This window comes from Tachypleus tridentatus, chromosome 1 (genome assembly GCF_004210375.1).
Source record: "Tachypleus tridentatus isolate NWPU-2018 chromosome 1, ASM421037v1, whole genome shotgun sequence".
NCBI lineage: Eukaryota > Metazoa > Arthropoda > Merostomata > Xiphosura > Limulidae > Tachypleus > Tachypleus tridentatus.
The window spans coordinates 55,107,963-55,122,845 of record NC_134825.1 but is presented as its reverse complement, the minus strand read 5'-3'; the positions used below and the strand labels follow the sequence as shown (position 1 = coordinate 55,122,845).

The 14,883-nt window shown below is 28.1% G+C and overlaps 1 protein-coding gene across 4 annotated transcripts in view; it reads right to left on the bottom strand.

Annotated features, from left to right (window-relative positions):
* Positions 1–2,715: 2,715 nt before the first annotated feature.
* LOC143249218 (septin-7-like) overlaps positions 2,716–14,883 on the bottom strand; it is a 59,287-nt gene continuing 47,119 nt past the window's right edge. For 2 of the 4 annotated variants that reach the window (XR_013027642.1, XR_013027639.1), the window contains 3 exons: positions 14,681–14,838; positions 11,492–11,650; positions 2,716–7,472 (listed from right to left, as the gene is read on the bottom strand). Coding sequence is in view for 2 of the 4 variants with exons in the window: in XM_076498711.1 (XP_076354826.1) it covers positions 7,421–7,472; positions 14,681–14,838 (210 nt within the window). In the remaining 2 variants the exon portion in view is untranslated. The remainder of the gene's footprint in view (positions 7,473–11,491; positions 11,651–14,680; positions 14,839–14,883) is intronic. The other 2 variants (XM_076498711.1, XM_076498702.1) reach the window with 1 other exon arrangement.

Below are 14,883 nucleotides of genomic sequence, written 5' to 3'. Positions count from 1 at the left end.
ACAAAAGTCAACTTGACTTTAAAAACGATAGAAATTCTTGGATACAATTAACTAACTCGGTGACAAATTATTCAAAAGTAAATGTTACTATTTTCGTAACGAAAAATCTTCAGCCAATCGAGTTATAGATATTAAATGGGCTGAAAATAATGCAATTTTAATACAAAATTAGCATATTATCTGTGACATTTTCGGAAAACTGAATGGTTTGAATCTCTCTCTGCAGAGTTTGTTTGTTTTGTTTTTTGGGAATTTCGCGCAAAAGTACTCGAGGGCTATCTGCGCTAGTCGTCCCTAATTTAGCAGTGTAAGACTAGAGGGAATGCAGCTAGTCATCACCTCTCACCGCCAACTTTTGAGCTACTCTTTTTACCAACGAATAGTGGGATTGATCGTAACATTATAACGCCTCCATGGCTGAAAGGGCGAGCATGTTTGGTGCGACCGGGATTCAAACCTGCGACCCTCAGATTAAGAGTCGAACGCCTTAACCCACCTGGCCGCGCCGGGCGATGAAAGAGTTAGAGAACATTAAAATAATTTTTGTCATCGGCCTCTGCTAAGGAAGATATTTACTTCCCTCGCCCCACAAACTTCATATTTTTGAAAATATTTCGTCTACCCAACAAACTTTTTATTAACTAATAACTAATTTGTTTCCCCATTTTTCACTATCTAATAAAGGACAAATGTAATTGAGTGCATAATTAAAAATGAAACAAACAGTAGTATTGAAAAACTTGTTTGTTTAATGAGATGGGAGTATCTTTGCGGACTCCAGGTTGGAAACTATTGATCTAGAGCATGGTTGAAGATCAGTTCGAGTGTGGGGCTGCACTTCATCCAATAATGTTAGATATATTCTTAAAACTGATGACACCCTTGTTGCTAAAAAGTACATGCATTTCCTGATCTATTACGTCATTCTCTCAAGAACATAATTCATTGGGCAGTAAATTCATCTTTCCTCGAGGCAATGTTGTGAAATAATATTTGTGCAGAATAAAAGAGGTCAATGGAATACTCAAACAATGACCTGGCTGGCACAAAGCCCTAATATAACATTTCTGAGGGTTTTTTGGCTTATGGAAAATTCGAGGAAGTAAAAAAATAACCACACAAAGTGACTTAATAGGGGGAAGTAATACTTGATATTTATAACAAACTTCAACAATCGTACATTGATAAAAAGTAAGGCTACATGGAACAAGATGGAATATTCTGTAAAAACAAACATGTTATTCGCTTTTCTTTTGTATTTTCTGTGTCCTGTGACAATATTTTGGTACCATTAACAACTTCACCATCTAGTTTCCATTACTGATTGTTTACGATTCTTATATGTGTATGACTTCCATAGTTATCTCTGATCTTGCATTTATATATGTGTGTGTGTGTGTGTGTGTGTGTGGAAGTGTACCAATTTAAATAACTAACAAACTCAGTTTTAAACATTAAGTTACTAACAATTCTCATATACTTTACAAGCAATGTGAATGTATGCTAAATTGCGAACAGTAACTTGATATGCAATATCTTAAATACAGAGATTTGAGTATATTATATTAAAACAGTTTGAATTTGCAAATCAGAAAGTCATGTGACAACCACAGCCAAGACAAGGTTGTAGCTTCACAATTTGACATTGTTTAATGTTAGTTGTGTTTTATGATGACACCACATATTAATTGCTTTTGGTAAGGGTAACAACTCTTTCAAATGTTAAACAATCATACAGATGTATTTAGAATGGAGATTTTGAATTTCAGTTAATGATATTGAAAATAAAGAAATGCGACTGACTTGGAGCACCAGGAAAATCTAAAAAGAGACCTGTAATAAGTCACACTCAAACCATGGTAAGCAAAGTGTGGCATTTTACAACAGGTAAGAATCAATGAATATAAAAGTAATTAGCAAAAAAAAACCATCCATGTGTCACAGATAATGCAGCATAATCAAGAAGGATCTCTAACTGGAAATGAGGTCAATAAGATATAGGTTAACCAAGAGGCTTCTTAGTCGCATCTTCTGTTCAACCATCCCATACTTCAAGCAGCTAGAGAGTGATATGGGTATTTATTCTATACCACATGAAGACATACAAGTGAAGTCACCAGATGCAACATTTATAGATGTCTGTGTGGTAAGGTTGTTGAAAATGGTGGAAGGTATCATCCTCATATACTGAATGGGTTATGATAAGCCTGCAGGCAGGTCTAGTGTGTTTTGGTGATGACAACTTTATGATTAAGCATTTTCACTGTGAAAAAATTTGCAGAACTATTTTCTAGATCAATGGTCTCCACATAGAGCATGTCCAAATATGGTGAAAATTCAAAATAAATTTAATAGTACATAATGAACCCTCCATGGACAATAATTATTGTAAAAAGTAGTTATAATGTTGCTATAATAAACATTTTTGTAAGTGGATGTGCATGCTAGTAAACTTACTTCACCAACAATAAAAAAAATTTGTTTTAACTATTTTGAATTGCCTCAGTGTTAATAACACTGACATTGCATATTCTGTAGAATTTCAAGCTGTTGGATATATTATAACAGTATTTCTGCTGGTGTACATTTTGCTCTTTTTTCTTTGTCCCCCAGTGGCACAGCAGTATACCTATAATGCTAAAACCCAGGTCTCTATACCTTGGTGGGCTGACTACAGATCATCCCTTGTGTGGCTTCAAATGTACGTACAAACAATCAATCATACTTTCTTCTTTAATTCAAACAATACCAGATACAGGTTATTTTAAAATAAAAAAGTTATATTTATTAAGAACAGAGTTGCCTATTTGACAAGGTTTGTTTAAAAAAAGAGAAACAGTATAAAATAATCAAACAGCCTGTGTTACATCATAAAACAAAGCATTAAATAGCACATGTGAAGCACATTTCTGACAATATGTAACTATAATTAACTTCATGATATAACATTGTGATTGAAAGTATAACCAATTTAAATAAATAATTTCAAAAAATAGAAATAAAATAGGGTTAGATCTTGGAAATTACAAAACTAAAGACTTCTTTTTAAAAGAAAGATTGGAGACAAAACACTTTCATATGATAGTAGGTTACACAAACATCCTTGTCATTGAAGTACATAGAGGTTTACCAAAACCTTTATGAATTACACATACTCTGCTATTGAGGGTATATAGCTATGGCACAAAAAAAACACCCTCACACTTTTTATCCCCCCCACCAATTCAAACATTTAAAATTATTTCTGTACTCGACCCTTGCAGCATTTTTAACAGTTTCACTACAATTGGAGTTTAATAAGGAATACACAGGTATTTTCATTAAAAAGCCAAATTCCTAGTGTGTACAACTGAAAAGTATTGTATGGTTACTAGATTTTTTTAAAAGAAACATGTCAATCTATTTACAATTATATTTCTTATATTTTGTTTGTTTTAGTAATAATGACCACTTCTGTTGAGTCAAAGTAATAATGAAAAACTTAAAATAACTTTATCCTTCAAAACTGATAGATATCTTAGGATAACCTAACATGCATCATAAAGTAACATGTGTGACTAATAAAAAAAATGCTGAATTTAATTAACAGTGTTGGATCTATAAACCTAATCAATGCCATTCAACACTGTAAAACCTGTATAATCATTAAGTTGTTTTCTAACCAAAAACATTTAATGAATTTATTTATTTTTAATGAAAAATAATAAGGTTTAAGCTTTTATTAAAATTTACCAACCAGTACATAATTTTAAGTTAATTTGTTTAGATATATAAAACTATGATTGGTTAGTGCTGTGTGTTGCTAAGACTTATAAAATTATTATAAAAAAAATAACTGTCAAGATATTTAAGACTGCTGTCCACATCATAAACATTTCTCTACTACAGAATGGCCTGGCATAACCATGTGGTTAGGGCTGTTGGCTCACAGTTTGAGGGTCATAAGTTCAAATCTTTATCACAATAAACATGCATGCCCTTTCAACTGCAGAGACATTATAAACCAACACAGAGTAACATGCCTATGAAAACGGTGAGCATATACTCTAAAAAAAAAAACTAAATAAAACTATATGATTTTCAAGCACCTCATTGTATTTCCTTAAGAATATAGAATATAATCAAGCATATTTGTAGGTTTAATGAGAATTCTGACTTTTTTTTAATATATAAACTGTTGTTTGATTTATGGTAATAATAGAATAAAAATGATCATGTTACTTTATAAAATCATTATGAATATGAGAATTACATAACTATTTGAACTGGAAAATCTGTAGATAACTGTAGACTGAGCTTTATGACTGCTTTATTATGTGTATTGGAGGTTCTAAAGTACATGATTTAAAGGAAGGAAAAATTGTTTCTCAATTTCATGTAGAGGCAAATTTGTATTTTAAGAAAAGTTTAAAATATCATAAGTTATGTATAATATCCCATTACTGAAAAAAAATGTTTAAATTATGACTTTAATGGTCAGCAAGCTTTTTTGCCTTTTTTTCCACCTCACAGTTTATAATAAACATTAGAAAAATTATCCAAACCATATTTAAGTTACACTATCAAAAGTTAGATGGATGCAAGAATAATATTTGGCAATCACAACAATAAAGTAATTACAAAAACGTTTTATTAAAAAAATAGAAATATTAAGAAATGTTAAGTCATACCAAGTTTAAATGGTTTTATATATATATAGATATTTACAGAAAATAAATCCAAAATAGTAAACAAACATTTAAAGGCACAATTTAGGACAAAAGCTTGCATAGTATTTGCACATGTAATGTATACTGCCTAATGCCTATAGTAATATAGAATTACAATAATATTTTAGACTAACCTATTTTCTAGTCTTTTAACAGTAGCAGAAAAAAAAATCAGCTACCAAATGAAAATGAGAACTTGGTCAAAAATATTACAAATTTTACTTCATCCTCAAGTAACCTTCAAGGGTAAATTCCAAGGTATTTTATATATTTCTACATGTTTTAGGTACCTCTAATCCTCTGTATCAATCATTTCTAAATTACAAGTTATTTCCTTATGAAACTTCAAAATACCATATCTCTTCTATACCAATTAAACCTTTATTCTGGAATAAGAAAACTAAATTAGCAGTAAAAGGGTTTACAGAAATAATACAAATCAATTAATCATTATAATTTCAAATACAACAATACATTACAAAAATTAGTGTAACACAACTCAACTATACACTTATAAAACATATATTGTTTCAAATACCTTTCTAAGAAAAATTTAAAAAACTGGTGTCATGTACACAACTATCACTAGCGATATGTTGACAACAAATTTCTGGAGGCATTATTTTCTGGGAGAGAAATTATAATCATATAACTTAATTAGCTAGCAGATTAGGAAATGACTGAATATGTAATATTTCTAACACTAGTCACATGAATGTGATATTTGCATTAAAATATTTCTCAACTTCAGATTGTTTTTAATTTTTGCATAAGAAAAATGCAGTGTCAGTAATACTTAAATTTCAAACAAATTTAACTACTTTACAGTATTTACTTGACTGTTGTAATATACCCTTGACATGTACTTCACAACCACTGGATTATTTGTGTTACAGTACAGAGCTTAAATCTGCAAGAAAGTGAGATTTTAGTTATTTACAAAAAAAATCCATTGTTTTCTTGTAAAAAAAACTTTAAACATGGTGAAAAAATCTTTTTGAACTGTCACTCCTTTTCATAAATTATTTTCCAAATATTTAATAAAGGAAAACAGTAAAAGTTTTTCTGAGCAACTGAAAAGTGACATTAAGTTTCTTTATCATGTCATTCACTAAGTTAAATTCCCATTGTTTGCACACAGTTGTTACATTAAGTTAATTTCACAACCAAACTCAAAGGACAAACAAATTAACAATCAATGAGCCATAAGTTTTTTTATACTGTTTGATAATTTTAACTAAGAAATCATTTTTCTTCACCTATTAGAAAGTTAAATACATTTGCTGTAGAAAACAAGTTCCTTTTGTAAAATTTCTATCAAAAGTTAAATCATTCTTTATTCCTTCCCTATTATAGAATAAATCCTATAAGGAAAACTTATAAATTGGCATGACATTTTTAGAAGTCAAATACTAGTTTTAATATGCTCAATAAACCCATTCAGGTTATTGATTGTTTGAGTCATAAGAAATTAAATGGTCCATTGCTTATAACTAAAGTATGTTTATCATTTTAAAGCTCCAAACTTTTTAATAAATTAAACAACAAAATTGTCATGATTGTAAAATATAAATTACGTAGATATACTTATGTACATGTTATTTCACCCCTGCTTAGTATCAAAATGAGGAATCTAAAATTATATCATATCTTTCTTAGCTCCATTTAAAGTTTAATTTAATTTATAAAGTAACCTAAACACTCATAAAATAGCAGCTAGCTACTTGAATAACATTCTCAAAATTTTATAGGTTTTCGTTACTGCTGTGAATTTACTTCAACATAAATGAAATCTATACATACTACTTTGAACATAACTAAATAAATCTAATAGTGAATGAAGTAGAGCCATTGTGATTAAACTGGTTGTATGCATGCAGAGAGTTACATATAATACCATATGGATATAATACTCAGAAGAGGAAAAATATATATGAAAGAAAGCTCTCAAGTATGTTCCATTACATTTTAATCTAATAATCTAAGAGATATTTCTTGAATATTCTAACAAAATAATCTTCACAGGAAAAATACTTATTCTATGGGCTGATATGGAGAATAAAAAAAATTAAATAATACAATAACGACAGAATAAGTTATACACAAAATTATGTCAAACTTCTAGCTATCACTGTTTAGTACAATTTCCTATGAAAATTTTGACAGTACTCTTCATGAGTAGTTAAAGATTTATGATCTTTCATTTTCTTTTAAGTTACAAGCACTTTGTTTTTAAGCCGTAAAAATTACTGTTTGTGTTTCAGCCATTTTTAGGAACTTCTATATCATATGCACATAACATACATTAGATCAGTTTTAAACACAGGAATATGTTGTACATTGCCTTACACAATTATGAAATATTAACTAATTTTAAAACATAAGATAATAACAGTGAGGTTCAATAAAATATAAGTTTTTTTTAAGTAAATGTAATACAGTATACATCAAGTGTTTCATTAAAAATACTGTTACAGAAAAAGCTGTTTGACTGAAACTTGAAGCACATAGCAATAATGTATTAAAAGTGACTAAGACATAAAAATATACAACAAAAAAGCTGTAAAGTAGAAGATAGAAATGGATCCAGCAGTTAGTACAAAAGAAAACAGCTTTAGCTATAGCAAAAAGATATAAAAGTAGAAGAAGCTTCAGTAGTTTTCATCTTATTGAATAAACATGTGCTGTGTGTATGTGAGGAACAAAGAAGGTTAGAAGAGGCCTTTCTTCTTTCCCTTTTTCTTCAGTTTGCCATCCAAATGCCTGAAACACAAACACAAGGCTTTTCAGCATCTTAAAGCGACATTTAATTCCTATTCATAAAAGCCGAATAAGTTATTGGTTTGAAATACATTATTATAAATGCTATAAGTTAGTATGAATCATGTGATTAATACAGATACAGTAAATGAAAATGTATAAAAACAAAGAAATGTGTTACAAACTGTAAACAGAAAAGACATGTTACTGTAATCCAGCATTCAGCAGCTAAATTGCTGACATGTACAAATTAAGAAACCATTTGCACTATTTCTTGCAGACACCTGTCAGTTTTGCTGTCTTTCAAAATGGAGCTTTTAAAACTTTAGTTCAGGTGTGTTAAACTAAGTGTGCTACACAAAAGATGTAGCTAAGCTTATATTAACCAGAGAGACAATTCTCCATACATTGAAGTATTTCTTACATTAACATTTAATTTTTAAAAAAATGTGTTCATGGTGACATAGAACTGTTAATTACAAATGTGTAGGTAAAACTGTGATAATGCTGACTCTAGATGTGTTATTAACTAAAGATAATTAAATGCCATATGCAGACTTTGATACAATGCTTTAGAAAATTTTGAGGCTCCATGTATTATTTCTAGACTGAATTATCATTATATCAAGAATTCTTTTTCTCTGGAACATTGTAAAAATATAAGCAAGCTACAGTATTTCAAGTTATGTTCAGGAATAAATATTGAACTATATCCTTTAAAAAAGGACCATTAACTGAAAATTTATTTTCATGACAAGGATGTTTGATGCACCATACATTAAGTTAGCTGGGTTGATATAAAAACAATATTGTTAAAATTATATATCAGTCAAAAACTTTAAATATTGTAACAATATTTTAACACAGAAATAAAAGAATAAACTAAATATACCATAAAAATTGTATTAATTATACATAAAAGTTAAAATACAGATTTTAAAATCTTTAAAACTCAAACTGGGATATTCCAGCCTCTAACCTAACTTTTACAAGTTTCAAGACAAACATGTGTCAGTTCTGGTATAACCACTACTGTGTTGATGACTGTAACATTTATTTATACACAAGCAGTTGGTTTAATAACTTTTGGAATATATTCATGGCTACACAAATCATTTCCTTTAACTTAATGACAGAATCAGATTTTAAAAAAAGAAAAGATTATTTACACACCTACATCTAGAATATATTTTGTTAGAGCTTGAAATATTGCAACTATTGAACATTAATAAGACCTTGCTAAGTTCTACAAGTTGTTTCCATGTACTCTTATTTCTGAGGGAAAATTTTTTAAAGGAAGACACCATAATTCTGCTTGATATAAAAAAATAAAAAGAAAATTACATTCACAAAAACGTTTCAAGTGTAACAATGACAAAAAAACACAGACAGGTGAAAATAATATTTTGTACAGACAGTTCACCTTGAACAAAGTTATTTGGCTATTATAGTATAGCTAATAGAATATTTATCAGGTTACTTTGATAAATGAAATGTCAAAAATTGTATAGTTACAAAACTTCATTTTTTTTAATGACAACAAAGGTAATTTCAAAATGATGATTTACCTTTGTTATAAATGTTACTATACATAATACAATCAGGAAACTTCATACAAAAACTATACGAAATGAGAAAATACAAAAAGAATCAAAGGTCTTTGCACAAAATACTAAACTACAAATTCATATAAAATATAAAACTTGTAAGAAATAACAATTAATGCCACTTAACAGGTACATTTGCTTATTACATACTCAAACAATAAAGCTAACAAAGTCTAACTTTCTCATATATTTTTGGTTTACTTTAAGATCTAGATCCTTATTAAAGCAACCATCTTTCTTCACCTTAAGACCTGTTGTCTTTTAAATGATATAAATATAATTTCAACCAAGACTTTATATGTTGTGGTCCAACTGACATATTGTACTCTGGTATTGAACAAAAGGTTCTATCTGCAATGGTATACAACAGATATGGTATTGTTAAAATGCTATTGTATGCTATTTGACCCAGTAAAGCTATATGTGAATTAAATTATTATAACTTGTATTGCAATGTAACATTACACATGGAATACTAATGACCTTCAATGTTTACAACTAGCTCAATTTATAAATTACAAACTATGTGCTCCTTATTAATAACATAAAATTATGAGCAGTATAATTCAAGATAATACTTTAAAAGTATGGTAGCTTTCTTAAGAAATATAATTTTAAATCATTTGGTAGCAAAATATGTATTACTTTTCAGTAAAAACATTTATGTAAATGTAAAAAATTACACTAAGTATTGTTCAATATTTTGGCACATAGAAGCTAATCTTAGAAGGTACACAAGCAGAAATCAGTGAAGAAGTAAAAACGGGGATAAAAGGGTTAGTTTGTGTACTGGCTTTTGTTTTTCCTGATTGTCAAAGCCACATTAAAATATAACATGAAAATAAGATTAATCCATGGAAGAAACATGAGTGCTGCAAAAGCCAAGATTTGTTGAGATTCAGAATCATTACTTATTACTTTACTACCAACCAGCATTTCCAAGATTTATCTGGTAAATAAAATCTGTAAAACTCCATATTGGTTTGTAATTTTCTTATTTTGGAAAATGTAAATAGAAATGGGTGTAGAAAATATAAAAAATATATAAAGGTTTTTTGCAGAAGTTAAAAAAGTTTCATTCTTAATTTTGCAACTGCTAAAATGAAGGATTACAGAAAAAGTTTCAAAGGAATAAAAAAAGACATTAAGTAAGAGGCATGAGAGAAAAATAAAAAAGAATTACCTTATGCTATTTATATATTTTTTAAACATATATAAGCACATACCTACAACTTCATCCAAGAGATCTTTTAGAAAAAAAAGTTGAGATACCTCAGCTAACAAACTGCTGACAAACTATCAATGACTTATTTTCTACTAAGTGTGTTTAAAATAATCATGTACCAGTACTTAAAATGCTCACTTTTAAAGTTCATCTCACTAAATATTTACAATGTAATTTTAGACAAGTGACATTAATTAACCTGTGTATGAGTACTCAATATTTTGATTTTGTTGTTGTTTGTGTGCAAATAATAGTTACAAAGAGCTTACAAGTTAAAATCCTAACTTTTGCCATGTAATAATAACATTAAGAGTTGTGTCAATCAAAATAGATAGTTCATTGAGATTGTTTTTTTATACATTGCCCATAATAAAGAATATTTACATTTTTATCAAATGAGTAAAATGAAATAAAATTATACGACCGATGTGAATCCAAATTAATACACAGAGAAAACTGACAATTTCTACCAGTAAGTGTATTAAAATGATAATTTATAAAAAAAATGTTATTCTTAAAATTACAAGTTAAATTTTCTTCACAATTATTGAGTAATCACACGGTTTCAATTAATATACATAGCACAAAGTTTCTGAAATCAAAAACCAGTCTTTCACAACTGACTTAACAAATAATTAATGACTGTTATTCAACAATATATTTGTGTCACAAGTGACACATATAAATCTTAAAACAAATTAAGTTAAGAAAGTTGGTTCAATGTTCACATAATCGTTCCATAACTGTCAGCAAAAAATTAATGTTTTCTTAATTTTACAGTCTTCTCTACTAAATGTGTTTGCAATACACTTAAGTCATTTATTCCTGCATTGAAACACTTTTAAAGACATGAAGTTTTATAACATCAAGAGTTAAGTTTTCCATATGTCAATGATCAAACGTATTTTAAAATTCTAAATTTTATAAGTTTACCGTTTCATATTTTTTGTAATGATAAATATGCAGGAAAACTACACATTCTCATCTCTATTCAAATACATATAAGAGTGATCTTTTCACATCGTAATGACAATGCACATTTCTACTTTAAAGAATTCTCATTAAAGCACTAGTTAATTTATTAAATGTATGAATGATATTGTCTTTTCATAAAGTATTTTCAAGAATATATATTTCTACATCTAGCCATATAATTTAGAAATCGATAAAATAAAATATATTTCATTTACACTATTTTAATCAATTATAGCATATTATTATATGGTAGAAGCCCATTGCCAGAAACTGCATGGAGCTATGTAGTAATTTACATAGGGCGACAGCGAGCAGGAACCGACTGTGATAAATTCATAAGTGAGGAAGTTTTGGTTCTTCTTGCAACCACAGCCCTAAAAATTTTCAAGGAAAAAAAATCCAGGCATAATCTTGGTTATTCAACAGTAAATTAACAATGTAAACAATAACTGTTCTTTCATGAGCTGATTTCTATCATTAAGACTTCTTAACATGAAAAACAAAGATAGTAGAATCATTTTTTATGATTTTATGTACTATTTTTCACTGTGATGCTATAATCCAGTTTCAAAGTCAAATAGTTTCAGAAAAGTATTTGAAAACAGCCTAATATCAGGAACAGTTTAAGTCTAAAATATTTATGAAACAATATGGCTGCATTGAAGCACATTTTTAAACACACCTATATATGGACTATTTTATTAACAAAAATAACATGACTGAAAAGACAGAGTATCACTTAAATGTTTCATATTAACTGATAGCGTGTATATAATGAAAGATGGTAAGAAAATAAAAGTATTTTTTTTATAAAAGTTATACATGTTATCTGAACTGAAGGTTTATGTCAGTTCTTGTCAGATGTTCTACAAAACTAATATTTTATGTGTTTGTTACTCAGGAACTAATTATGCACATGAAAAATTAAAATTGTAGCAAAAACCTATTAAAAGTGATTGAGCTTTTGAACTTATGATTTTTCTCAATGCCCTCAATTTTTCTCAATGTTTTCTAACACCTGAAATTTACCATTGTAAGAAATCAGTGATCCCATGAGGCACATTAAATAAAAAGAGGGTACTCTAGTACACTTCCTATAAAGAGCAATATTTATCTCAGCCTTAAACCATATAAGCAAACACAACATATCAAAGCTTTTTAAATTTATACATGATTTGTCCTAAATATATAATGACTGAAGATTTACAAAAAATGCAGGCTAGTGGTCACAACCATTTGAGGTTTGAATTTACTATAAAGCCATTCACATTTTCATACTAATATTGCAACAACAACTACTGAATTTTGCTAATTGACAAGTTTCTCTTTATAAGTCATCTTAATTGACTTGTTTGTATAAAATTAATTGAACTTAGTAGTCAGAGAATTTGCATATATCTGTTTTACACCATAAGATGTTATATATGTTCTGATTAATTGTGATTAACCAGGAAATGGTTAGTACTAAAATGATATACAAAGTACAACAGAAAGACTTAACCAGATTGACAATATGACGATACTGACATTGAATCTTTATACTTAGCCCTAATAAAACTTGTTCATGTAGGATAATTGTTCTGTACATTGAATTCTAACTTTGAAAACTACTGGGTTGCAGCACATTGAAGAGAATACCCTGTTTGAGCTTTTAATTACCTTTGTATTTTATCTCAATAATGCCACAGATATTGTAACTACAAAAGAGAATACCCTGTTTGAGCTTTTAATTACCTTTGTATTTTATCTCAATAATGCCACAGATAATGTAACTACAAAAGACAGAAAAAGAGTTAAATAATTGAATGTTATTTAATCACATTATTTTACTACCTCCACCAGTAAAGCAGCATTTTAACCAAGGTGAAAAACTTTAATATCTACTAAATGTATTTTTAATAAAAGAATTTACTTTTCAATTTTCAATTTACTTTTTATGATAGGATGCTAACATGACTGACTTACTAGAAAACACCTGCTATATTGATCCTAAATGAAATCTAATTATCTTCCATTTTATAATTTTCAGAAACATGTACAATCAGTGTGAAGGTAAAAAAATATTAATTTAACTGTTAACTAAAAATAGCTATCATAATAAATACAGAATTTGTTTTTTATAAATGATATATGTTCTATGCAAAAAAAGATATCAACTATTTGAAGACATATGTAGATAGATTTGCAAAAATATTCATTATAACTTCTTTTTATTTTCCTTATAAATTACTTTTATACCTTGTCTTATAGTTGCTTTATACATTCATAGTTAGACATTTAATAATAAAATCTACATGAAAAACAGAATGTGCCTCAATAAACAATCTTGCCAAAAAGAATTAAAATAGCAACTGTGTATAATTTATCAATAAGAAACAGGAAAAAGAAATGTAAAAATATAGTCTTGTGATTTTATTGATTTGTAGATGCAACTTTTTGATAGAATAAACATTAGGTAAACATAATATTTGAATTTTAGTTTTGGTTTGAGATTAAGTTAAACCTACAGACTTTAAGTAGTATCTAATAAACCATTTTGGTTGGGAAATATTTTTTTTTAAAAAAGTGTGGTAATAATACATAATCTTACAAAGCCATCATATATTGCTTTGTTTAAGAGTTTACAGAAAATAATCTAAAATACTATAATATAGAGCTGGATGATGATATATATTTGATAATTTGATTAATTTTGAGGTTTGTATATCAATTATGTTCAATTTATTATTTACTCCCATTTACAACCTGGAATAATCAAAAACATTAACTTTGATTAGTTTATTATTTTTTGTGTCATGACACTAATTTATTAAGCTAAACAACCTTAAATTATCTGGAAATTATAATTAAATTTCATAATGGCAATATTTTTATCACTCAGATTGTTAGAATAATTGAAAAAGTAATAATTGGAAACACTAATTGTAACTAGTTGATTATTTTTGTGACATAAATTGATTAAATAATTAATGCTCATATATAATTAATTATATTAATTGCCAAACTTTACTATACAATACATAACACTTAACATGTTTATAATATCTGTACATTGATATTCACGTGTTTTGAGGGACCATTTATGAATACAAAAGAATAAAATGTAGTCAATGAAACATGCTAAGCTCAGTGCTCTCAAAATGTGCCTCTTCCTTAATATACATCATTTTAATATTTTGTGTAACTTAAATTTAACTTTCACTCAGTTTAAACTAAGTTAGGTAGAACTCAGTATTGTTTTAAACTATTTACCTATAGTAGTCATTGATTAAAGATCTGAATGGTTGCAGTAGACCTAGATTTAATATAAATGATCCAAATTATATGATTCATATTTAAAGTCCATGTTAGTATAAAAGTTTGGATGTAATCAAGACATAAATAAATGAAACAAGGGAACTTACTCTTTGGAGTTTGTATCCATAAATATTCTGTGGAAGGCATCATCTCCATGAGCACTTTCAAATACTATTTTCTCTTTCTCAAAGGTTCGTCTTTTTTCCTCTAACTCTTGTCTCTGCTGCTCTAAACTTTTATTCATTTGTTCATGTCTACACTGAAGCTGTCAATGAATGAGTAAATTTGACATTTTTAAGTGTTAGTTTTT